Raw genomic sequence first — 24183 nt, forward strand, 5'->3', positions numbered from 1 at the left:
AAGCACATCTTTTCCTATCTTTTACTATGCTAGGATAGTTTCTAGTTAGGCTTCTCCAGGAGCAATTCCCCAGTAGCGTATATTGTTCCTCTGACTTAAACAAAGGATGCTCAAGGCTGCTCTTAGTATAAATATTGTCCATGGCTTAGGTTAAATTAAGAATTAAGAAGACCAGAACCCTGGAATCCACTATATATAGATTTCAAGTGACTCTCTGAGTTGGTTCGTGTATTTTTGGCTCCCACAGACATGACGGCCGGGGGTGTCTGTGGACAAAGAATTTACTCCGCATGTATCTCGCTGCCGGGCAGAAGGCCTTGCCCGTCGCCGTGTCCTGCCTATTTGCCACCCCTGGGCAGCAATGCCCTCCCGCTTTCTGCCCGGGGCGGAGGGGTGACGCCGTGCTGTAGCAACCGGGCGGTCTCCAGGTCAACCGCGGGACGGCAGCGACGCCGGCTCCGGGCGGGCGGGGAGGGAGGCGGCGGCGGCGCGGCCGGAGGCAGGTGAGGGCGTGAGAGGGCCGCAGCGCTGGGGCTGGCGGCGGTGGCGGCTGAGCAGCGGGGTCGCTGCGGGGTGGCGGGAAGCAGCGGCGGAGCCCCCAGCGCAGTGGTTCCCCAGGTCCCTCGCGGGGGAACCCCTAAGCCTCGCCGCAGGGCTGTGGGCTGCCCAGCGCCGGTGCTGGCAGGCAGGCTCGGGGGGTGTGATCCCTACCCGTCATTCTGCACCGCAGAGGGCTGGGCTTCCGCTCGCACCCCACCGGTTTGCATGCAGTGTATCTGGGGACGCGGTCAGGTATCTCAGGTGGCGGCTGTGAGGGTGCACAGCTACCGCCTGCCAACAGGCAAGTTGTGTGGCAGTGAAGCATGAGTGGCCATGGTGGCCAGACAGGCCTTGCCCTGTGTTCCGCCTCTTCCTTAGGCCCAGCTGTAGTTTTCACAGAATCATAGAATCAGCTGGCTTGGAAAGACCTTTAGGATCATCAAGTTCAAACCATCACCCCAGCATTGCCAAGACCACCACTAAACCATGTGTCACTAAGGGACTCACCTACACGGTTTTTGAACACTTCCAGGGATGGTGATTCCACCACTTCCCTGGGAAGCCTGTTCCAATAGCTCATGACCTTTTCAGTGAAGAAATTTTTCCTAATACCAACCTAAACCTCCCCTGGAGCAGCTTGAGGCCTTTACCTCTTGTCCTGTTCTGCTGTGACATGCTCTGCCCACCCCAGGCCTCCACACACCTTTCGTCTGGGGTTCAGTGCCCCGGGTGGCATGGTGTCTTCTCGACCTGTAAGGCATGTGTGCTTTCGTGAGGTGTTCTGGTGTGTGAAGGACAGGTTGGCCACATAGCCTTAGCAAACACTGCTGCATCCATTAAGAACTCAGAGCGTGTGATGAGTGAAGGTTTTAGCCAGAGCAGAAGGGTAGAGGTGCCCAGATGAACTGTTGTTCTCCTTTTGAAAATAACCTGTTTTGATTCGGACTTCATGCTGAAGGTTATCCCTGCTGTCATCGGTTTTGAACTTGCCTCTCCAAGGCTTGAGGTAAACTCACTCTATCGGAAGTCGCTTTGTCTCCTTCCAAACGCTACTTTTCATACGGCGGCGCCAGCCTTTCACATCCAGGTGCCGGAGGCTAACGCAAGGGAAAATGTGTTGCCACACCCTTGGGCATCCGGAAAATGAGATGGCACTCAGGATTTGTTCTCTGATGCAGGCTGCTGCTTGAAACATGTCTTGGCGAGTATCATGAGAGGGTTGTGGCACTGTTTCTGCAGCCTGAGGGAAAAATGGCACAAGTCTGGGGGCTCGCTATGGCCATTTGCTATGGGCACTGTCTGGCACGGCTTCCTTGTGGCAAGGGCTCCTTCTGACTGTACTGACACCAACCAAGCCCAGGCTAGTCAGAGGTTGTGCTGCTGGCAGGCATCTTGTGCTCAACACCCTTCTTTTCACATTGCATGAGCAAGGCAAAGACTGGAATGGTTTGTATGTTTCTGTATGGGTATTCAAACCCATATAAGAGGAATAAATAGTATGTTCAGTCCTGCAATGAAGAGAGAGGAGGCTAAGTCTTTGGGTTATTATTTTATCCCAGTTTTGCTTTTCCTGTATGAAAAACTGCTTGAAGACAACAGCTAGCAGCTGGCCTCCTAGTGATTCATAAATATCCCTCATTCATTCTTCCTGTTTGTTAAAAGAAGAACCAACTAGATGGCAAAACACCATGTCTCAAAGCTATACCCTCAGACAATCTAGCCATGCTACCTTGCTTCCTCTGGTGTTTTGTTTTCTATCCGTATATTGTGTCTTATTCACAGTTGGGCCTTATACCACATACACGAACATGTATATGCACATAATTCTCTTTCTTTGTGAATCATCTTGTAGTCTTATAGGCAAAGTTATGAATCTCTTCACAGAATTGTGTCAGATACTCCCAGGTTTAGTCATAAATTGGATTACAGCAAAGGTAAGGTACAATGCAAAGCAATAATGGAATATAATGCAACTGGCTGACAGCAGGCCAAAACACCACAGTCATTTTTCTAGCATATATGTATGGAAACTTCCACATTGGCTCTTTCTTATGGTAATTTAGAGTGAAGGAAGGGAAACCATATTACCAGTTTACCACTTTCCCATTTCTGAGTATGGGGCTCCCTGTCAAATCTAACTTCAGCCTTTCTTGACATGTGGAGTAGCTATTCTTTCTCATTTATAATATTATTTTCCTTCAGGAAAAATCTTGATCTCAGCCTTCTGCAGTTTACCATTGGCTGGGCTGGTGGAGCTAGTCTCCAGTTCTTATATTGACCTGTGCATGGCAATATTTTATTTTTTTAAAAATATGATCATTCCTCAGGTTTTTAAGAAGAAAGAAAAGAGGAGCTGCCAATCAAGAGATCTATCATGACTGGCAATCCATGTAAGAGACTTGTTTGGAGTGACTGTGAGTATTTCAGGACTACTTCTACAGAGATGCCATGTTTTCCTGGATAACTTCCAGTTTTGTTTGCAGCACTATGGTGTGCAAGCTGCTGGCTGTGTACAAGCCATTCTGAAGCCGTGCCACACCTGTCCTGTATATGGGGTGCTGTGCAGGCCTTTCTGCATTTTCGGAAGAGGAAACTGGGAATGACAGTCCAAGTGACTATAAACAGTGCCTGACTATGCACAAAGCTCAAACAGCTGCAAACCTTCACCTGTCTCTCTAGAGTTAACATCTGTCACTACTGCTTCTGTACTGAGCAGAGGAGGAAGGCTGGTAAAATGCCAACCTCTACAGGCATGCCAGCCCCGCACCCTGCTTGCAGGACTGATAACTGTGAAAGAGCTGGTGCCAGACTGCACCATATAGACGCCTGCTGTCACTGAAAGATGATTTCTGAAGATATAGACTCATTTCCTTTATGTATTATTAACTGAGAAACAGTCTATCTAATGAACCTTTGTAACCAGGTCAGTTGTAATATTTGATTTAGTAGAGTTCTGATCATATTCCAATCTAGACTGAAGGTTATTTTCAGCCATTAAAGGTAGAAGTACCGTTCTTTGTATTTTGACCAGTTTGATCCATGCAGTACATTTACAGCAACAGAGGACTGGGATACTCCAGATAATGTTGATGCTGAGGAGAATTGACAGAAATTTTAAAAGTCCACAGAAAGTAAACTAAGATACAGCAAGAGTATTTAATCAACTAGAGCCAGCTTATCTCATGCAGAGTATTTTGGGAATGAACAGGAAATACCAAAGACCTTCTAGAACCTCTGTGCTGAAGAACAGAGGCATTACCGTTGTCATTGCTCCCATTTCTGCCTCAGCCATTCTGGGCTCTGGGCTGCCACTGCTGCCACTTGCAAGTGGAGCTAGCCCAGCCAACTATACATCAGTGCTGAAGTATCTTTCTTGTTCTCTAGAACTTTAAATGAAACTGGACTTTCATGTCCATGATTTCCTGTGCATGCACATGATCCATCACAGCCCGGAGCAGATACTGCCAGAACCATCATGTACACTTGAGGTCACATTTACACTGGATGGGCACATGCAAAGAGTTGTAGTCAACTGCTCAATGTCCAGCTGGAGACCAGTAATGAGTGGTGTCCCTCAGGGACTGGTGTTGGGACCGGTCTTGTTCAACATCTTTGTCAGTGACATGGACAGTGGAATTGAGTGCACCCTCAGCAAGTTTGCTGATGACACCAAGCTGTGTGGTTCAGTTGATACCCTGGAGGGAAGGAATGCCATCCAGAGGGACCTTGACACTCTTGTGAGGTGGGCTGATGCCAACCTCATGAAGTTTAACCATGACAAGTGCAAGATCCTACACCTGGGTCAGAGCAATCCCAGACACAGCTACAGGTTGGGCAGAGAAGAGATTCAGAGCAGCCCTGTGGAGAAGGACTTGGGGGTGTTGTTCGATGAGAAAATGAACATGAGCGAGCTTCAGTGTGCACTCACAGCCCAGAAAGCCAACCGTATCCTGGGCTGCCTCAAAAGGAGCGTGACCAGCAGGTCGAAGGAGGTGATCCTGCCCCTCTACTCTGCTCTTGTGATACCTCACCTGGAGTATTGTGTGCAGTTCTGGTGTCCTCAACATAAAAAGGACATGGAACTGTTGGAACAAGTCCAGAGAAGGGCCACGATGATGATCAGGGGGCTGGAGCACCTCCTGTATGAAGACAGGCTGAGAAAGTTGGGGCTGTTCAGCCTGGAGAAGGAAGGCTGCATGGAGACCTCATAGCAGGCTTCCAGTATCTGAAGAGGGCCTATAAGGATGTTAGGGAGGGACTCTTCATTAGGGACCATGGTGATAGGACAAGGGCTAACAGGTTCAAACTTAAACAGGGGAAGTTTAGATTGGATATAAGGAGGAAGGTCTTTACTGTGAGGGTGGTGAGGCACTGGAATGGGTTGCCCAAAAAAGTTGTCAATGCTCCATCCCTGGCAGTGTTCAAGGCCAGGTTGGACAAAGCCTTGGGTGACAATGGTCTAGTGTGAGGTGTCCCTGCCCATGGCAGGGAGGTTGGAACTAGATGATCTTAAGGTCCTTTCCAACCCTAACTATTCTGTGACTTTATGATTCTATGATGTGAAGAGAGAGAGTTCATCAACCTTGCAACAAAGTCAGGATCTGCTGTGCATGCTGCTATTGCTTATGATAGTTCAACATGTAATTGTTAAGAAACCCTTGTTTATTGCATACTGCTTCTAATGTGTGTGTAGTGATGGTCTGGCAATCTTTGAATGCCTATTATGAGTTCTGATTCCTAAGACTTAGGAGAGATGTCTTAGGAGCTGGAAGAATTGCCATTTGGCAGACTGGACTTAGATTCAGGGCTTGGATTTCAGCATAGAAGAGACATTTTCTTGGAAAAATGGAAGGTAAAGACATAACAGCAAGTAGATATGTAGGACTGAGAGCAACTTTCTGGATAATAACATAGTTCAGTATAACAAAAGGAAACGGGAAGTGAGCTACATGTATGTATGTACTTGCATGTGTGTATGTGTGTATGTATGTACTTGTACCACAGAATACAGATAAAGAAAGGAGGTAATTCAAGTGAATCGTTTGGTTAAAGTATAAATGTTGTGTTTCCCTTGTTTCTCTTTATAGCAGATGTTTTTGATTCAAGGCACAGACAAGATCCTGAAGATTCCCATAAGGCCCACAAGCAGAAACCAAAAGAGAAGGAAAGGAGATTGGCTGTGAGTCAGTGGGACATGGATGTACAACCCCTTGTTTCATCTTCTAAATGGCTTCAACTTCGTGGGCTCAAAAGAAACAAACTGTCCCTATCCCAGATTTTGTCACAGATTGGATTCCAGCGCAGGAAAGGTATAGGACAAGTCAGTAATAGAATAATAATAAAACCCCTGACTTTGAATAGTTTGTAGGGTCATGCTCATTTTGCATTCCATTATACACAGCAGAGATTTTTCACTTTGTCTCTTCTCTTATGAAAATGGCAGAAAGGGAAGCTGTATCCACAGTTGCTGACGTTGCCACTTCATAGAACTGAGGAACTGCATCTCCTTTTGATCTGAGAAGGACTTAGGATCTGAGAAGAGCTTTTCTTACTCAACCATACTGTTGCTTTACCCTAAGCTCCAGTTCAGATCATCTCCAGTTTAGTTGTTGCTGGGAAATAATTCCTGCTGCTGAGGCTGTTAGTCTTTTTTCTGCAAATAATGCACCATAACATCTCTGTCCATTTTTAGAGAGCAAATATAATGTGTGCTGTGCCATAATCTGTGATCAGCTAGATGATCATAAGGGCTAGCCAGCCTGCTTGGGAACAGTATATTATTTCCAGGGATCAGCATTGAGGAAGAAGTTAAATTTCATTAGAATTCAGGCTGCTTTTCATGCAGAGTCAGGCTATAGAAAAATGTTCCTTTGCAGTTATCTGACAGCTGGGGAGGAAGAGTTTGCTAATAATTATTAACCATTGCCATAATAGTGCTTTGCAGAGCATGGTAAGATATTCTTTTATTTGAACAGCTTGCCGCCTGAGAAGTAGGGATTGTAATGTATTGCAATTGTTCTAGGTTGCATAATATAAGATTTTGGCTGGCTTGTGTCCATGGGGCATTCAAAGATCAACAGCACAAATCCTGAAATCCTGTATGCTGTAGATGAAGAAGAAGCTGTTGAGCAGGGTTAATGTCGTTACAGCATAATTTTAGGAGCAGAATGTACCAGCTTAGCAGGGCAGCATGCTGTACAGAAGAGCTGCTTTGTGACGTTAAATATTCCCACCCCTAATGTTTTCCTATCAGTGGAGATCCTGTAGAAGATTTCTAGCTACTGAAAGAGCAGAGTGCAACCTTTTCCTTAGTTGCACTCACTTCTGCACCCATTTAGTTGTGTAAGAGAACAGCATTATCTGTACCAGATTTTGTATTTTGTTTGATGGACAAATATTTGCAAGTCCTGTTGTGAGGTAAGAAGTGCCTAGATGTTTTCATTTATTGCATTTTCATGTAGCTTTTTGGCCTATAAATAATTTAATATGGGGGTTTTCCCCAGTTCTGACTAAACTGGCAGGGAGCAGCAAGAGCAGGGCTGCTCCATGGGGGAAAACTGAGGCACAAGCCAAAGGGGACTGCATGCAGCCCAGGCAGTGCCTTCACTGACCATCTAAGCACTGCAGGCAGAGAAGGGTGCTTGCTGCTAACAGTGTTCACAGACAGTTACAGATGGGGTGAGGTGATGAACCATGTCTAAGGTCAGTCAGGGAGAGCAGCCAGGAGCAGCAGGAGATGGAGCCAGAGACAAGACTGGAGAAAAGACCACAATATAGGTCTTAGAGGCACATCTGGGCGACAGAACTGGAGACAGGGTTAAAACGTAGGACTGAGAGGTCTATCCATGAGAGAGGTCCACTATCAGAACTTGACATAGGTATACCTACAGCACAGCTAAAGCAAAGACTGGGTGCTCAGGCCGTCATAGACATAGCCAGAAAAAATTGTAAAACGATACAATTAGAATTTCTCTCAAGTTTCTTAATGTCAAGAGTTAGTACAGATGCATGTGCCTCAGACATGAATGGTATGCACATTAACCTGAAAAATATCTGTTTGAAGTAATCCTTAAGATTAGCAACTTGATCTTTTGTACCCTTTACTGTAGATTATGTGACCATCCTGGGGAAATTTGTGGCTTCTCGGTATGCAGATGGTCTGTTTCCTCAATACAAGGAAGCACAAGATGGCAATGTGTATAATGTAAGTGTGACTTACTTGTGGTAACTTCCCTGTACACTTGGAAGTTATCACTGCAGCAGAATGATATGACTAAAATGTCTCCCTATGGCATGAAATAGTTATATTTTTTGTGAGAACTTTATCTTTTGTTCATTTTTTCTGTTTTGTCAAGCTGTTAGTGATAACAATCAGTGGTAGAGAAGCTAGTTATCATTTTTGGTTTTTTCCTTGCAAAATCTATGCCCTTGCCTTAGTGCAGCATTGCAGTAAATCTTTCCAGACAAAACTGCAGTTTCTAAGCAACATTTACCCTGTCTTGAAAGAGGGAACACTTAAGAGGCTCGTCTGAGTTAAAAAAAAATAAAATCGTAGTCAATAAAACAAATGGGTTGCTGAAATAAGAAGACATAATGTGCTGTCATTGCTGATGCAAAGTGCTGCTTTGCTTAGTGCCAGTGGGTCACAAAAGGCTCAGCCTACTCTATAGAGACAGCTAGCTGGATCTCTGCCCAGGCTCATGTTCTAAGGAATGTCTTAGCAACAGCTGCTGGCGGCCCATTGTTAAGAGGATGGATTCTGACTGAAGAGATACACATGTGAACCAGGAGGGGAGAGAGTTAATTCATAAAGGATTTTACAAAAGCAAATGTGTTCACATTTTTTTCTGATAACTTGAGTAACTTCTGAGGCACAAGTATTAAAAATGGGAAAAGAGCTATTTCAGGGGGCCCTTCCCCCTCATTTTTTCCCATTAATTCCACATGAAATATCTACATAAAATCATAGACTCATAGAATAGTTAGGGTTGAAAAAGACCTTAAGATCATCTAGTTGTGAGCAGTAGGAAAGACATTTCTGGTAGCACTAAGGTAACAATGCCACTATGCAAGATCTGGTGAGATTTCATTTAGGATGTTGTGTGCAGTATTTTATACAGTTACCACAGGTTGAGAAGAAGCAGTTCAAGCCAGAACAGGTACTAGAAAGAGCTAGTAGGATGAACTGCAGTGGAGTGCTGATTTTGTAAGAGTGCTTGTTTGTTGTTGACTTATGTAAGACTGAAGAAGACTGACAAAGGGCAGCATTATTGCTTTTGAATGCTTACAGAAAAGCAAATTACAGAGATAGGGGAAAGCTATAGTTTTCTATGCTAAAAGGCATGCTAGTCCAAGAATAGATGAGTATGAACTGCCACAAATAAATTTAGGCGGGACAGTCAGAAGTTTTCCAGCCCTCAGAGAAATGGGAATCTGGACTGGTCAACTAAAAGTGAAGGGGTGGTGTAAGAAAATGGCTTTTTTTTAAAGATGGAGTTTTATCTGTGTACTGCAATAAGCTTCTTTGTATGAATCTGGCTGTCATAGAAGGAAACTGGATTTTCTAAGTGCTCCTTCCCAGGCCTACTATATTCCTTTGGCAGACAGCCTGAGACTGTATCTTGGAGGCACATTACAGGGCCCTAGCTGACATTAAAGAACAGAGAAAAATACAAATGAGAGGAAGACGTGTGCAGACTGACACACAAAATATCTTCTCCCTGAGAAATGTTCTTGTTTAAAAACATTTGTATCTCAAAGGTTTTGCACTGAGTCCCAGAAAGGTGATTAGAGGTTGAAGGTAACTGAAATGAACTTACGTGGGTCAGGTATACTGGGGGTATGTTTTTACTGGAACTGACAGTGAATTTTTAATCCCACAGATCCTTTTGCATCAGGAACGTGTCTTCATATATCCATAGGGAGGGTCTGCTGGTTTTAATTTTAATATTGAATCTAGGTTTTTGCTCATTTTACTGATATGGTATGGGAAGCTTTAGTTGTTGATTGCAGTTGTCTGAACTAAATTTGCCTAAGCACTTACCCCACAAACAGTTAATCTATTAATGCTGGCCACTGTTAATGAAATAATAGTACAAACAGGAAACATTTTACATTTTCCTTTCAAATGCTAAAGAAAAGATGGAGATTGAAGTGCCCCAGAACAAAACCATACACTCCCTTGTATTGCTGTACAAAATTTTAAGAGCCAGTCAAAAATGTAGTCTAAGAAGGTACAAAGTTTCTGTGTCCTTGTTTGTTCACCCATCTGCTCTGCAATCCTTTTTACATCCTAGCCTGTTTTCAGCTCATTCTAATTACTCCAGTCTTGAGACAGACAAGTCAGACAACCCTCTGGCACTGTCCCATGCTCATATAAAAAGATTATGAAAAGCAATTAGGACAAAATACCGGGTCTTTTCTTTATAGCTTAGATGCATTTGTCAAGTATTTGCTCTTGAAATAGTGGAAGAAAAATGGGCTGTTTTCAATGCTACCTTGGCTGGCATATCTGGCACTTGCAAACCAGCCATTGCAGCTGTGCTAAGCTTGGGGCTGCATTTGTATTATTTGTTTTGATGTTCAATTTCCTTCTCTCCCTTATTTAAATAAAGCTGACAGCCAAAAAAGAACTGATTCTTCATTTTGTGGATTGTCTAATGGGAGCTATTGAGCTATATAAGCAGCGAATGGAATGGTTAACCAGTGAGAGCCGACAGATATTTGGAGTGATTCAAGAACGGTCCATTGTCATTGTTTTGGATTTTGGCACTGTAGCTCCAGCTGAATTTGATCTATGTCGGGATGCACTTTCTATGGTACTCATGGAACAGGTGACCCAAATTGCCAAATTCAACCTCATTCGGTAAGCAGAAAGAATCATAGAATCAAAGAATCATAGAACGGTTTGGGTTGGAAGGGACCTTTAATGCCATCTAGTCCAACCGCCCTGCAATCAGCAGGGACATCTTCAACTAGATCAGGTTGCTCAGAGCCCCATCCAATATGACCTTGAATGTTTCCAGGGATGGGGCATCTACTGCCTCTCTGGACAACCTGTTCTAGTGTTTCACCACACTCATTGTAAAAAAATTATTTCCTTATCTCTAATCTAAATCTCCTCTCTTTTTGTTTCAAACCATAACCAACATTGCAACAGGCCCTGCTAAAAAGTCTGTTCCCATCTTTCTTGTAAGCACCCTTTAGGTACTGAAAGGCCGCAATAAGGTCTCCCCAGAGCCCTCTCTTCTCTAGGCTAAACAAAGGAGTCCATGTCTGTCCTTTGTTGGAGAATAAAAAGGAGTCGCATATCATATCGACATGTGTTTGTATAATACACTTTCTGTAGTGGAAATTGTTCTGATTCATGTCATGATGTGTCTGTAGATTTTCCACTAAGGTTCACACACAGTCATGCTAAGCTTGCTACTTGCATTTAACAGAAGACTGTTGTTATCTGAAAAACAAAGACTAACAGAACCTAAATACTCATATAAGCCTTCTACAAATGTAGCACAGAAAAACAGAATGATAAGGGGCACTTTGCAATACCAGCAGCACTCTACAGGGTTCTAAGTATTACAGAGTGAAACAGTGAGGTCCTACTGACTGCCCAGGCATTCTTGTGTCTACAGGCATTACATGTTTCTGCCTTACAGCTAAATGTACACTCCCACAAGTGCCATGGGCACAGGCATAGTCATTTGTATTTCTATAGATTTCCATGGTCACCAAACTGGCAGCAGAACTAGGAAACAATACTAGATTTCCATAATAAAAGACAAGTGCTTGTTCCCTAACATGAGTAAATGAATTTCGGTTTTGTTAAAATAGAAGAATAGAATCAGCTATTAAAAATTATGTATCTCTGCAGAAACTCTCATATATGCATAAAGGTTTGAACACATAAGCTTGGGTTTGGATAGATGAATTTGTAACTATGAGAAAAAGATGCACAAATTAGGTCATATAATTTTAAAATTGGCTCCACAATCATAACTTGTGGCTACAGTGTGATTCTTAAAGATGTTTTACCCAAGCTCTGTCCTACAGATTTGATTCTGGTGCCCTATCTTAATCCTCTAGCCTGTGACACAGCTGAGATTTGAAAGTAGAAGATAACTTCCACAGCTTTTGAGAAGCACATAAACGATTTTCTTTAAAAATAATCTGCAAAGCCAAGTCAAAATTGAGGCACAGTAATAGTGTTCATTGATTTGTCTGCTTTTGCAGGAGGGAGACAAAGGATAATGGAGCATGTAAGTTATTAATTTAAAATAATCTTGGAAAACATACTTGTCCTTTAGATTTGCAGGAAACTCTTCAAAATAGTGCTTGATGGAATGTTACAGCTACTGAAACCAGCTGGTTTTTAATTTGCTTTCTTTTTAATTCAAATGCAGAAGCGTACATAGTCATATACTTTGTACTTCTGTGCTGCCAGTAAGACTAAGGCCCTTGATCAATTAAAATGCCAAAAAGCTTGGCATCACAAGTTTTATGTTGGCGGGTAGATAAATATCAGCCCTACTGCAAAAAAAGTGTGTCAGTTAAAATGGTCAAACACAAAGGTCATGCAGGAAGTTGTTGAAAGAGACCTGTGGAAGCCAGTGGCTTTTTCCATAGATATTTTAAAAAAATGTGTATTTATTTGAAGGGGACGTATGAATTAGGAATTGTTTTTAAAGTACTTCTAAATTCTCTTAACCTTACTTTGGAAACAGTTGTCTCAAAAAAGATTCTTATTAAAATTACAGTATTTTTTCTCTACTGCTCTTATTGCAAGTCTAGATTTAATATCTGTGGTTTACTATAATTATTACTTACAATATAAAATAATAGTAGCAGTAGCAGAGCTCCACTCTTTTGCTCTGCCGGCATTATTCTCACTATTTCTGATTTATAGTTAATGTTATTTTCAGGGCTGCTCAGGATCTTATTAAGTGGCAACAGAAATCTACTCCTGTGTCTAAGCATACTATAAAGTCTGCTGTTACATGGCTCTGGAGGCTGGACCATATGACAGCTGCCAGCCACACCAACTCTGCTGAAGCCCTGCTGGAAGCCATGAGTGATGAGGGGGTAAGCTCATACATCTTTTCAGAAGGCTCAAGTAAATCCAAGAATATTCATGCCAGACTGGCTACTGTGATTTGCCCTGATTTGCAGTATTCATATTGCAAAGATAAATAGTAATGACAGCATTTGGAAAGTTTCTTTTTCCCCAAGTGTAGCTGCATACGTTTACTGATGTTCTGTTTATGTAAATGTGCTGTATTTTGAATGCAGAAACTTGTTTATTTTCTACAGTACACAGAATAACATAGTCAGTCATGAAGGGACTTTCTTTGCCATATATGTTTTTCAGGGCTTCAAGTTTATGAGAAAATTGCTAGTGCCAACATTACTGAAGACAGCGAAACAATTTTAATTCTGTTATGTATCCAAATCCAAAATAGTAGGTACAGAGATTTATTTAAGCATTAACCCATGGTAGGGGTATGCAAATCCCTTTTCATCAGCCAGGTTATAGATAAGAGTTTCTTCCAGGACAAAAAGACAAAGCGTGCTCAGAAATTGCTACAATTAAATTGTGTTTCTGAAAGTTTATTTGTTACAGCAGAGTCACAAGACATAAAACATATATGCCATCATTTGAGCTAGTCACTTGAAACTTTTGTTTTAAAGAGATATTTTATGAAATCTGCTTACAGTGCACATTGTTTCAGCTCCTTAGCAGCAAAAATTTTAATGGAAAATTTGGCCTACTGTGTGTGGACTAGAATCACTGATTTTTGCTGGCATTAAGATCTGTGCATGTGAACAGATCCAATCCTAACTCCTTTGCAAATCTCATTCTGAGACATTGTTCAAAGTAGAAAGTAAATTTGGCCTGAGTTTCCTTCTGGTTCCCTATGATGGTGGAATCTCATCTGTATGAACCTTGATATCTGGAAACTGATATTAAAAAGGAACTGGGTGAGGCACAGATTGTGCAAGAAATATTTTATATGACTGCTTTTTTAAGTATCTCCTTCATAAATTTTATGAATATTTTCCATTTGCAGTGTATCACTGATTTCTTGGTAGTTAACAAAAAAGATTGTATTTAGATTTCAGTATTGTCTGGATGAAAAAAGAGGCTTGTTGGACCTGGTGGATCCACATATGAATAAATAAAATTGAAAATCTGTCCAACAGTGAGATATCTATTTTTTTTCTGGATATTGGTAGGCTAATGGGCAATCTGGAGGAGTCAATTGTGGTAGGTGTTCAACATGAAACAAACTTCAATTATTTCTGAATACAGTCGTTATCATTCATAACTGACAGTTTGCTTGAGTGCAAGCTTCACTGTACTGGGGGTAGAGGCTGGGGAAGACCCGGTTCAGTCCTAGGCAAAAGCTGCATACTCACAGAACAGTCCTAAATGACTCATTGCGCAGAACTGGCTTCATCAGCAGAAGTTGCTCCGTAATAATAGCTCTTTTTTCTCTAGACATGGCTTTTCCTGTCATTCCTTTAGCTTATAGCCCAATGAATCGGTTCTACCAAAATTTCCTACCAGTACTAGGCACAGGGCAGTAAGTACCAAGCATCTATGTAAAACAATGTCTTCCAATTCCCCCCCCCCCCTTTTTTTTTTTGTTTAATGACAGGCTGAAGCTGTTTATTACTTTGCTGTGGGTGATGTGCCAGTGGACACAAAGGAACTACTCCTTGAGAAGGTTTCTGATGGCCCATGTCCAGTCCACACTGTATCTTTCAATGCAAGGGAAGATGAAACTATTTTTTTTCTGAAAGAGTTGAGCCACTTGGCCTCTGGCAGGTATGACAAAGAAGAATCACGGTAATGATTTCAGTACTTGTAAAGCGATTTGCTGCTAGGAATAGTATTGGGAGGCATCTGAATATAATCCTTGATTTACTCATGAGGAAAATGAGACAAAGTAGTTCTGTAAGCAATCTGGGTAAACTGGGGAAATAGTCCAAGAGATATGGTTAAAATGGAGGACCTACTTGAACAGACCAGCTTCTCTCAATGTATGTGCTCACTGGCTTGGAGAAAGGCCATTCCTTTCTTATATCCTAAATAGTCTGTCATCTGGTCCTTTTCCGAAGTCTGAAAAACTGTTCAGGGAAAGGGTCGCAACATAAACTAAAGCAATTTTTGATTGTATTGCTTTGTACTCTGCCAATATCCACAGGAAGCAGCAAAAGTTCTAGAGTTTTGTTTGATCCAGTGCCATACAGACATGTACTGAAAAGGTGATGCCTGTCCTTAAATGGGCAGTTCCTGGAACAACAGAAAACTGATGTGGTGTTATCCATCATGCCTGGTTGTGCAGAAATATAGCTCTGTAGCATCTATTTAGGATGATTGTGGAAACTGATATACTCCACATGGCTTGTTGGCTACTTTATCCTGGGAATCAGCTGTGTGATAAGAATCAGCCTTCAGTAGAAAGAGATAATAAAACTTTAGTCTTGATTCTGATATCAAAATAAGCAAAACAAATGAACAGACAAAAAACCTGCAATACCAAATTCATGTTGAACAGCAGGTGGGCAGTATAAGTCAGGAGGTGTTTGCTTAACAGAAATCACAGTACAGTTAAGAGAGCTGTGAAACAGCTGCTAGCTCTTTCTGTTTCACTGTTGTTTGTGCAAGAGTGCGAAGACCTGCAACAGTAGACATCTCCCAAATGACAGCAGAGCAATTGGGAAGATGGCAGCCGCTTAGTTCTTTTATAGCCATCTGTGTTTAGAAGTAACTTTTAAGAGATGGAGTATCTACCAAAAAACAGAACTGTGGGAAAGTGGTGTTTGCTCTGGTCTGATGTGTGTCTAAAATGATGGTGGCCATTTAGAACAGTGGTACCTCCATGATACCAGGTACATTGTCAGTCACCAACCTTCATTTTATTTTGGCAATGTTTTTACCTCCTTTATAAAATGGAAGTGAATGTTTCTTGAGTGGTAGAGAAAGGCAAGAAGGGTTGTGGCAGGGAGCTGAGAGGAATTGTTTTTTTTTTATATGATTCTCACAATCTTGTTTCTACATGAGTCTAGCCTTGGTGCAGAGACTTATTAGGCAAATAAATATCTTGTTGGTAGGTATTTGCCCAATAACTGTCAATAAGTTTAAGTCAGCTTTCCCACAGGAATGGCCAAGTTCATTTGCTTTTCATGGCTTGAGCCTGTTTCTATGTAGTTCTGCTTTAGAAAGGCACCTTTTTCCTGTTCCGAGAACTTTTCTGTTTTGACAATGAGGGTAAATGAAGTCTGCTTGACTTCCTGATTTGTATGTCAATAATGAAATAAATGTTCCTGTTGGGCTTTCAGCTGGGAGTATAATATGATAAGAAGGTGTTAGCATCATCTCAGACATCTCAAGTGACATGTTTGCTTATCATGTTAAAAGCATTATTAAAAACAGATTTCCAGGAGATTGAAAAGGAAGATGCCTTACAGTAAATGATACCAAAATAAAGGGATGCTCTTCATGAGAAGACTTCAGGATGTACATAAATGTGTATGAAAGGTTTGGTAATATTAATATTGTCATAGTTGAAGGTTTAGATATCTTGAATAGATAGCAAATAATTCCAAAGTTGTACACCACTATGCTTGCATGTGTGACATACATCTTGTTAAAATTAGGTAAGTATTTATGTATTTACATACTGATGAAAACTCATTTTGTCTTACAGATTCCATGCTTTTGCTGAGAAGAATGATTCTAGAGATGCTGCTGGACCTGAACTAAAATGTGAAAAGGATGGAAAAGGTCTAATTGCCCTGAATTCCAGAAGAGTGAAAGGGCGAATGCCACTAGGTAGATAATATATGAACTGAGACGATATTGATTTTCTCAGTGAGGTTTCAGAATAGAAATGTCATACTTGCTAAGTGTAAAATCAAAATAAGTCTTCTGCAGGCATGGGTGGGGTGAGAATAAGACTGGTCAAATTCAAATTCTGTGTATGGGAAAGAGAGGGAAAGGAAAAGACAGAAGTGAAGAGAGTAGAGGATGTGCATGTGAGAATGAAAGAGAAGTGAAAAGGGGTAAAAGAACATTTATTTAGGGCGATGAAGAATAGTACTGGTGTGCTTATGCCAGTTACCTTGTGGAAATGTATTCAGAAATGGCAGAAAGAATGAGAACTAGTGTGGAAGACTGTGTCATACAACAGCAAATCAAATAAGACCACGTTCATATGTAATATAATGGGATTAAATCCACATGAGGTTGACTTACTGCTCTCAAGATCTGAATTTGTCATAAAGAAAGGCAACAAGCATAGTAAAAGAACCATAGAGAAGAAGGTGCAAAGGGGGGCGGGGGGGAATTGATTAAAAAAAATCCCAAAACAAACCAATCACACCCCCCTCCCCCCCAAAAAAAAACCCACAAAACAACACACACATGAAAAACCAACCAACCAGCCAAAAAACCCAGAAAAAACAACAGGAGGAAACAAAACAGAAAGAAACAGTTTTACTGGGAGGCAAAACAGGGTAGAAAATGCTCACTGTGTTTCTTACTAGTCACAGCACAACTTCCTCTGGGTAAGTCAAGTCAGCCTTACTGTTCAGTAGGACTGGACTGGGGTTTCAGCTGAACTGACAGGAGACCAGCTTGTGATGTGATGTGAGGCTGCGTATGTCAAGTCTGTTTTCTTTATCATCAGGACATTAAATAATAATAATAAAATATTTAAAGTATCAGGAGGCATACCTCTTTATTCTAATGGCTTGCTACCCCATTATGCTGGGGGGAATTAGTGTTGCTCAAATGTAGAATGGTGTTATCCTCTTCTTACTGCTATGGAATGTATGACATTTAGTGATTCACCTAAGGTTGTTTGTCAGTCTTGGACTAACTGTCCCTTACTACCTATGTTATACTCTAGTTCCTTGTGGACTAACCTATCCTTCACTAGGACTGTGATTGTAACAGCATGAGAGAACCACAGGGGGGGGCCAGAAACAGGAGAGTGAGGTGTCACCTGTTTTTTCACTTTGTGAAGGGATGCTCAAGCCTCACAACAGCAGAGTATGCTGCAAACCCTTATCTCTTCTTTCATACTAATTCAGAGCAGTATAATAATTGCCTTCAGTCTGCTCTGAGAGCTTCCTTGCTGGACCTCATATGGGGGTGTGTGGAGGGGGAGCTGGCTTCCTCTTGCCCCGGGCAGTCCGCCTATTTCAATAGATGGGCTAGAGCTCCTGTATGACTGAAATTACTTCCTCACCACTGTTTCTAAAGCTGAAAGCTGAATAGCTTTAATTGCTCAAAAGGGCAGTAATCCCCTTGAAGTGCATTGTCTGTTGTGTCTTATTGGTATTATGGAGTAGAATTTACACATTAAAAAGGAACACAATTAGCTTTCTGCATTTACTGGGTATTACAAGCACAGTTGTGACATCACTGGCAGCCAATCAGACTGTGTCAGTTGTATGCAGAATCTAAAGTCCTTTCAGAAAAGAAAACACTTTGGAGATATTATTATGGTCTGTGTCTGATGTCTCTTGTTTCAGAGACTCCTTCAAGGGTGTAGAAGGCAATAATAATAAAAGTGACGATTACTCACTAATGGGGTCTGAAACTGGTTCTTGGATGTGTGGCATAAACTATACAAGGAAATAAATAGAGAATGAACCAGAGATTTAATCTTCCAAATGTGGTATTTCTTGAAAATAAGAGGTGACACAGGAATATTTTGATTACGTTTCTTTTTGCACTGCAAATGCAACAACTGGAAACTGAAAATCATCATTATGTTTTATAGACTGGAAAAGCTGTTTTAAGGACATCTGATAGTTTTCTGGGTATCGGCTGAGTAACAGCATTTTGCAAATACAGGATAACTTTGTGTTCACTCTTTCATCTGCGTAACCAAAACAAGTAGGAAGTGAACTGTTTAAAACTTCAGATAAGAGCTCCATTCTCCCCTGTTTTGCATCTTGAGCAGTCATTTATAAAGCAAGCGTGAGAAACTGCCAAATTTGAATTTTTTTTTACACTCATTTTGAGTGAGTGCTTGAGATCAAAACAGGTGTAAGTCAGTAAAGAATTAAAGTCCTTATGTTGACAGACTAAGATTTACTTAAGGCAGAGAAATGCTTTTACATACAGCCTAATTTCATCCTTGTGGTGGTAGCTCCTCATCCAGCACTGATTTTCCTGTTACCACTTTTGCCTACGTTTTTTTCCTGTAGCTTCTTCATCTGCAAAAGCTGCAGAAATAAGCAATCCTGTTATGTAGTTAAAATTATAAGTGGAAGGGAGGTGAAATTTAGAATGGAACTCAAAGACATAGAGGGCAAGAGATGAAGAAAGCTGTGGAGAAGCTTCTTGCCAAAAAGAAGTACAATTGTGTCATCTACTTGGGAGTGACAGGGAGATAAGTGCTAAACAGGGCTTGAAAAGCATTGGCATTTTGAACTAGATCCTGAAATAAAGAGTGGGTCCTTGTTGGCTGAAATAGAAACAATAGTAAGTCTTCATGCAGTGGTGGTATGGATGAGCTGGTATGTGTAAAGAAAATGCAAATGGGCTGAAATCAGGATTTGACTGATGCGACAAATCCAGAGGGATGTGTCCGACCTCTGCATGACTAGTGTTAAGCCTGTATTTTTAGGTGTGTTTGATTTTCCACATTTACCTGAAGGTCACAGGGAAAATTTCAGGTTACTGTGTATAAAATGGAAGTCCAAGAGATCTAGCCTCCTGTATGACATTGAAGTTGATGAACTCTGTACTGGGTATGTACACAGACTTGGGAGAGACTGAACCCTCCCTTTGGAGAGCCAGGATAATGACTTAAGAGTAGCTACTTTGCCTACAAGCTGTAGCAAAGATCATTGTCTCCACTTCTTCCTTCCATGTGCTTTGTCTGGTTTTAGGAGCTTAACCTTGGCCTGGCAACTCTTTTTGCTAATGTGTAGTGAGCAATGCAGATATCCCATACCACATGGGATACAAAGTTCATTCGCTTTGTCCATTTACCCAGTGAGAAAGGGGAGTTTCAGTGCTGCCTGACCTGGCAGTACGCAGGTACAGCTGTGTACTCTCCTCCTATGCTCCTTTGTAACCTCCATTCGTCCCCCTTTAACTGGGGATTATACAAATCCACGCTTGAGGGAATATTGCTGTGTTCTGCTGCCACGTAGAGGCTGAGGCAGGGACCAGCAGTGAAAAAATGACTGCCCATCTGCCTTGCAGGCAAATGAAGTTTAAAATAGATCTTATTCTATTATATTTGGATTTTCTTACCTTCATGGTCTAAGATGTAAGAAAATGCTTCTGTTTTCCATGAGCTGCATGGTATTTGCTTGATGTTTCAAAGATACTGTAGATTTTGCAGGATTTTTTTTTTGTGGTTTTTTTTTTTTCCTCATTAGGTCTTGAGTCTGAAATGAAATGGGTTACAGTGACTTGTCAAACTGGATGACTGCTGGGAAGTAGGTGTGGAAAAGCTGCTTCTTTCAAGATTGCCTGACAGTGTTAAATAAGTGGGAAATGGAAATGAGGGTGGTTATGAGCTTCCGCATATGCATGTATGTGTTTTTTGCTTAGACCCACCATCTTGCTTCTCAATTCACTGGTGCCAGCAAAACGCTTCTGCCCTGTGCCTCAGGCTCTCCCTGCACCCATCCCCACCCTCTTCCTCTTCTTCAGGCCTTCCCTCCTCCAGAGCAGAAAAAGCCATTTAACCCAGGACAGGCCATATCTGAACGTTACCCAGTGTGAGGTGCTCTGCAGGGTCGCGACGGCCGCAGAGAAGGCTGAAAGTAACCGACTGCGCTCCTCAGCGCAGACCGGTGCAGGCAGCGGGGCGTTACTGCCGGCTCCTTCACGCATACCTGGTGGCCGCCCTCTTGCCGTTGCCATGTGGTGGTGTTTGAATCGGAACCACGGAGTCCCCAGGGGTCTGGCAGTTAAACGGCCAGCCAGGGCGGTTGGGCGGTTGAGGGGGGTGGCCCTTCAGGGCAGAGTATCAGGGAGGGCCCTTTGCCCCTCGGGATAAAGTAATTATTTTAAGACAAGGTCTTTCCAGAGAAACGGGTGCCTGAAGGTGTGCAAGAGCCTGTGGGCCTGGAGCAGTTGAGTGCAGCCCCCAGTGGGGTGATGTTCAGCTGCTTTTCGGTTGGTGCCCCCCCCCCCCCCCCCCCCCAAATGTCACAGCTGAGGTATGAGCACAGGGAATTTAAACTGAAGAGAGGTTAGTGCTTTCTTGGTCATTTTTCACTGATGAGCTTTGAGGGACAGGCTGCAGGTTGAGAACCACACCTGGAAGATACTCTGTGTTGTATGGTGTATGTATATTTTGAGTTTGGGGCTAGGTTTCAAAATGTGTATCTTTTCCTTCCCACTGCTCTTTAGCTGGAGAGGAAAAGAGGCTGAGGTGAAGGCTGAGGTGAGCCTCCTGTGTGAAGAAAGTTGTCACTACAGATGTCACTGTTTGCAGCCTGCTCTCCCTGTTGAATCCAGGGAAAACTGTTGTCAGCTAAAAGGTTTTCTAAGCAGCTTGAACTTCACAATGTGCAGTTGTTGATGCCTGCATTTTTCCTCTATAGTGTCATCAAACATGCTTGCTTTGAAAGTGCATGCAAATTTACTTTATAGTGCTGCAGCATAAATGAGGGAAAAACCCCTTTTTCTGTGATACCAATTAAATACACATACCTTGCAACAGTAATTGTGTAAATTTGATGAGTCCATAACATCAATTTAAGGGGAAATGAAGCAACACAATAATAACATCAGTATTGTTCTAAAGGTAGTTGAAATATTCATAGTTCTTTCAGTATTTTCAAATGTAACATTAAAAACATTCATAGAATTAAATCTGGATCCCAGCATTTGATAGCTTATGGAGGATATTTGGATTTAGTGAGAGACAGCTTCACTGGAATTGCATCCTTAGCAGTCTTAAATTTGGACATATGTGCATGTATGATGTGAATGCATATCTTTTGTGGTTTTAACTGTGACAACAGGTGTATATATATATATATACACGCGTATATTCAATGGCTGACTACTCATCAGAAATTCTCTAGCTCCCTACTTGCTGGAATTTTGCCAATGCTCAGATTTTGTATGTTTTGTATTTCTGGGAAAGCTCGTTTGTAGAAGAAAAGTTGACTTCCTTCTGAAGTATTTGAACAGAATACTTTTCTTGAACTTTAAAAGTAATGAGAACAGACTGAGGTTTTTTCTCCCTTTTGTATTTTATGTTGTGGAATGATCCTCTTTACTAAAGCTTTTTTTTTTTTTCTTGATTTAAGAGCTGTTGATCTTTGTCCAATGGCTGAAACAGATGGTTTTGAAATGCAGGAAGGTCCCAGGAGATGGCAGTGTACAATAACACATTTCAGAATATTTCTTGGAAACTAAAAGCATTTCAGAATTAAAACTGAGTTGTTATTTTGTAGAGTTTTCATATGATTCTTTCAGGGAAGTTTATCAAAGAACAGAGTGATCAGGTTTGTTTGTTTACTGATGGCCTATTTTAGTAGACAAGTTTGCATGTCATATCTTTTATACAGTGAACCACCACCATATATTAATCAAACTACTACACGATAAGATACAGTTTCCTTGTTCAGTATGTTTATATGCAATTCATAATGCGTTGTAACCTGCAAAGGGTTGTAGTCTGTGTTTGCTGTTAGGATAGCTCATTATTCAGTTTATTTTTTATTTTTACTGCAATAATACACACAGTTTTTATGTATCCTGCTCTACTGCAAATTAAACTCTAAGGCTAACCTAATTTAACACATCTTTTAATACTGTCCATACTACTTAGGTATACATGGTGCCTCAATTTTAATTTCTTTGCGGAGTTAGCTTATTATTATCTGAGAGTGTTAAAAGGGATTTGCTTCCATTGTGGGAACAATCTGTGGCCAGGTCTGGAGGTTACTTCAACCAGGCTAAGCACCTCTCATATCCTGTTGCGGGCTTTGAGCCCCCTTTTGAAGTATGTCGAAGAAGAGCATTTGAGGTCTAGCAGTGACCAAGAAAACAAGGTCATATGGGAACATCTGACCAATGACTTTGTGGTAATTGAGGAATTATAAAAAGCAGAAATTGTGTCAAAATATCAAGTTCTATTTATGATTTCTTTTGCAGTAGCTGGTGTCCGTGAAGATGTCTTTTTGATCTGGAAGGAATTAGAGGAAGCCAAGAGTACAGTGAGACAAATTCAGAAAATTTTATCAGAATCTGACCAGTCTGCTTCTCAAGATGGTATCATTTATGTTTCTTTCCAGACAGTTGCTGTTATATTAATGATTGGTATTTTATTTGTAGGCAGTTTTGATTACATGTCAATTTGGGGATGATTTTCTCAGAAATACCTATGTAGAGGTAGCACTTACACTTGGCATCTAAACTTAGGGTTGCTGAAAACTTTCCATTGCAAATCTGTTTAAACCTGCTGAACTTTAACGGCTCAACCTAAACACACCATTTTTAGTTCACCAGTGATTATGTTTAGAAATTGCCTAGATTTCAAAATATTGAAACTCCCTAAAAGGGAAGAAGTGTGGATTTGAATTCTTATAGTCAAAGGTAGAGGACTGAAACAGATTCTGGATGAGTGCTCTGACAACTTTTCTTTTAAGAAACATGGAGAAAACCCCACATTTGTTCATTAAACTAATAGTTCCCATTATGTTTGGCCTAGAACATGATCTGTTTGTTCTGTGCATACTGATTGGATTGAGCCCTACTGGAGACAGAAGCAACATATCTGGTTTCTGAATCTCTGGAAGGCTTAAACAGGGGATGGTGAGAAGCTCAGCCTTGCTAAGATGGAGGTGCTCTGGGCATGCTCTGGAACAGAACTATCACGCTGACAAGACTTAAATACTGAAAACTCAAGAACCTGTAGATTCTAGGCAGCTTCAAGTGTTGGACTGCAACTCAGGGGGTGGATCTTCAGGATTATAGCTTTGATTGTTGGTACCTGTATTCTGCATTAGTTCCTGTTTTTAACATATTTACATGCTATCTGGTGATGTTTTTTCATAAGTTGATACAAGACTCAGGTTGAAATAGCACAAGGCATCAGTGATCTTGTGTAGCTCCAGTATTGTTTGTGCAGTGCAATTGCTTTTGCTTTAGCTAGGTGGAGGCTGGGGCCAGACACCCTTTTCTGGATCACCTGCTGAGAAACGCTTTGTACAGTCAGTTTGTCAGTCACTTGAACTCTCATCAGTGTGTTGAGTTGTGTGACTGCGGTGGTGATGTTTAAGATTCATAGTTGGGAACTTTTTCTGCGCTGTGTTTGAACATCTGTCAGTAACATAACTCTACAGGACTTAAGCTTGATTTTTTTTCAACTGTGAAGGCATAATACAGTTCTTTATACTGGTAATAGCATCTTCTGAATGAGCAGGACTTCCCGTATGAAGTTAAACAGCTATACCATAATGCATATGAACAAAAAGGCCACAATAAAGCTGCAAGGGCAGCCCTAATTTCAGCATTTATTTATATATTCCTGACCACACAGCTTTAATGTTCTTTTAGTGTTTGCCTTCATACACAATCACTTCATAAATAAATTAAAATAAATGAACTTACAGTGTGATTTATTTTATCAGTTTTTCAGCATTGTT

The 24183-nt window shown here is 41.4% G+C and overlaps 1 protein-coding gene across 1 annotated transcript in view; it reads left to right on the forward strand.

Annotated features, from left to right (window-relative positions):
• The first annotated feature begins 1169 nt into the window (after positions 1 to 1169).
• The window catches only part of VWA3B (von Willebrand factor A domain containing 3B), a 71481-nt gene continuing 48467 nt past the window's right edge, over positions 1170 to 24183 (forward strand). Inside the window, exons 1-9 of the mRNA XM_061459727.1 lie at positions 1170 to 1546; positions 2868 to 2954; positions 5631 to 5849; positions 7650 to 7744; positions 10155 to 10405; positions 12462 to 12621; positions 14199 to 14368; positions 16254 to 16378; positions 22691 to 22807. Of these exons, the coding sequence (XP_061315711.1) occupies positions 2915 to 2954; positions 5631 to 5849; positions 7650 to 7744; positions 10155 to 10405; positions 12462 to 12621; positions 14199 to 14368; positions 16254 to 16378; positions 22691 to 22807 (1177 nt within the window). The 5' untranslated portion in view covers positions 1170 to 1546; positions 2868 to 2914. The remainder of the gene's footprint in view (positions 1547 to 2867; positions 2955 to 5630; positions 5850 to 7649; positions 7745 to 10154; positions 10406 to 12461; positions 12622 to 14198; positions 14369 to 16253; positions 16379 to 22690; positions 22808 to 24183) is intronic.

The sequence above is a fragment of the Pezoporus flaviventris genome, unplaced genomic scaffold (genome assembly GCF_033815535.1).
Source record: "Pezoporus flaviventris isolate CSIRO_AGI_PZ_B2104156 unplaced genomic scaffold, CSIRO_AGI_Pfla_v1 ptg000030l, whole genome shotgun sequence".
Lineage (NCBI taxonomy): Eukaryota > Metazoa > Chordata > Aves > Psittaciformes > Psittacidae > Pezoporus > Pezoporus flaviventris.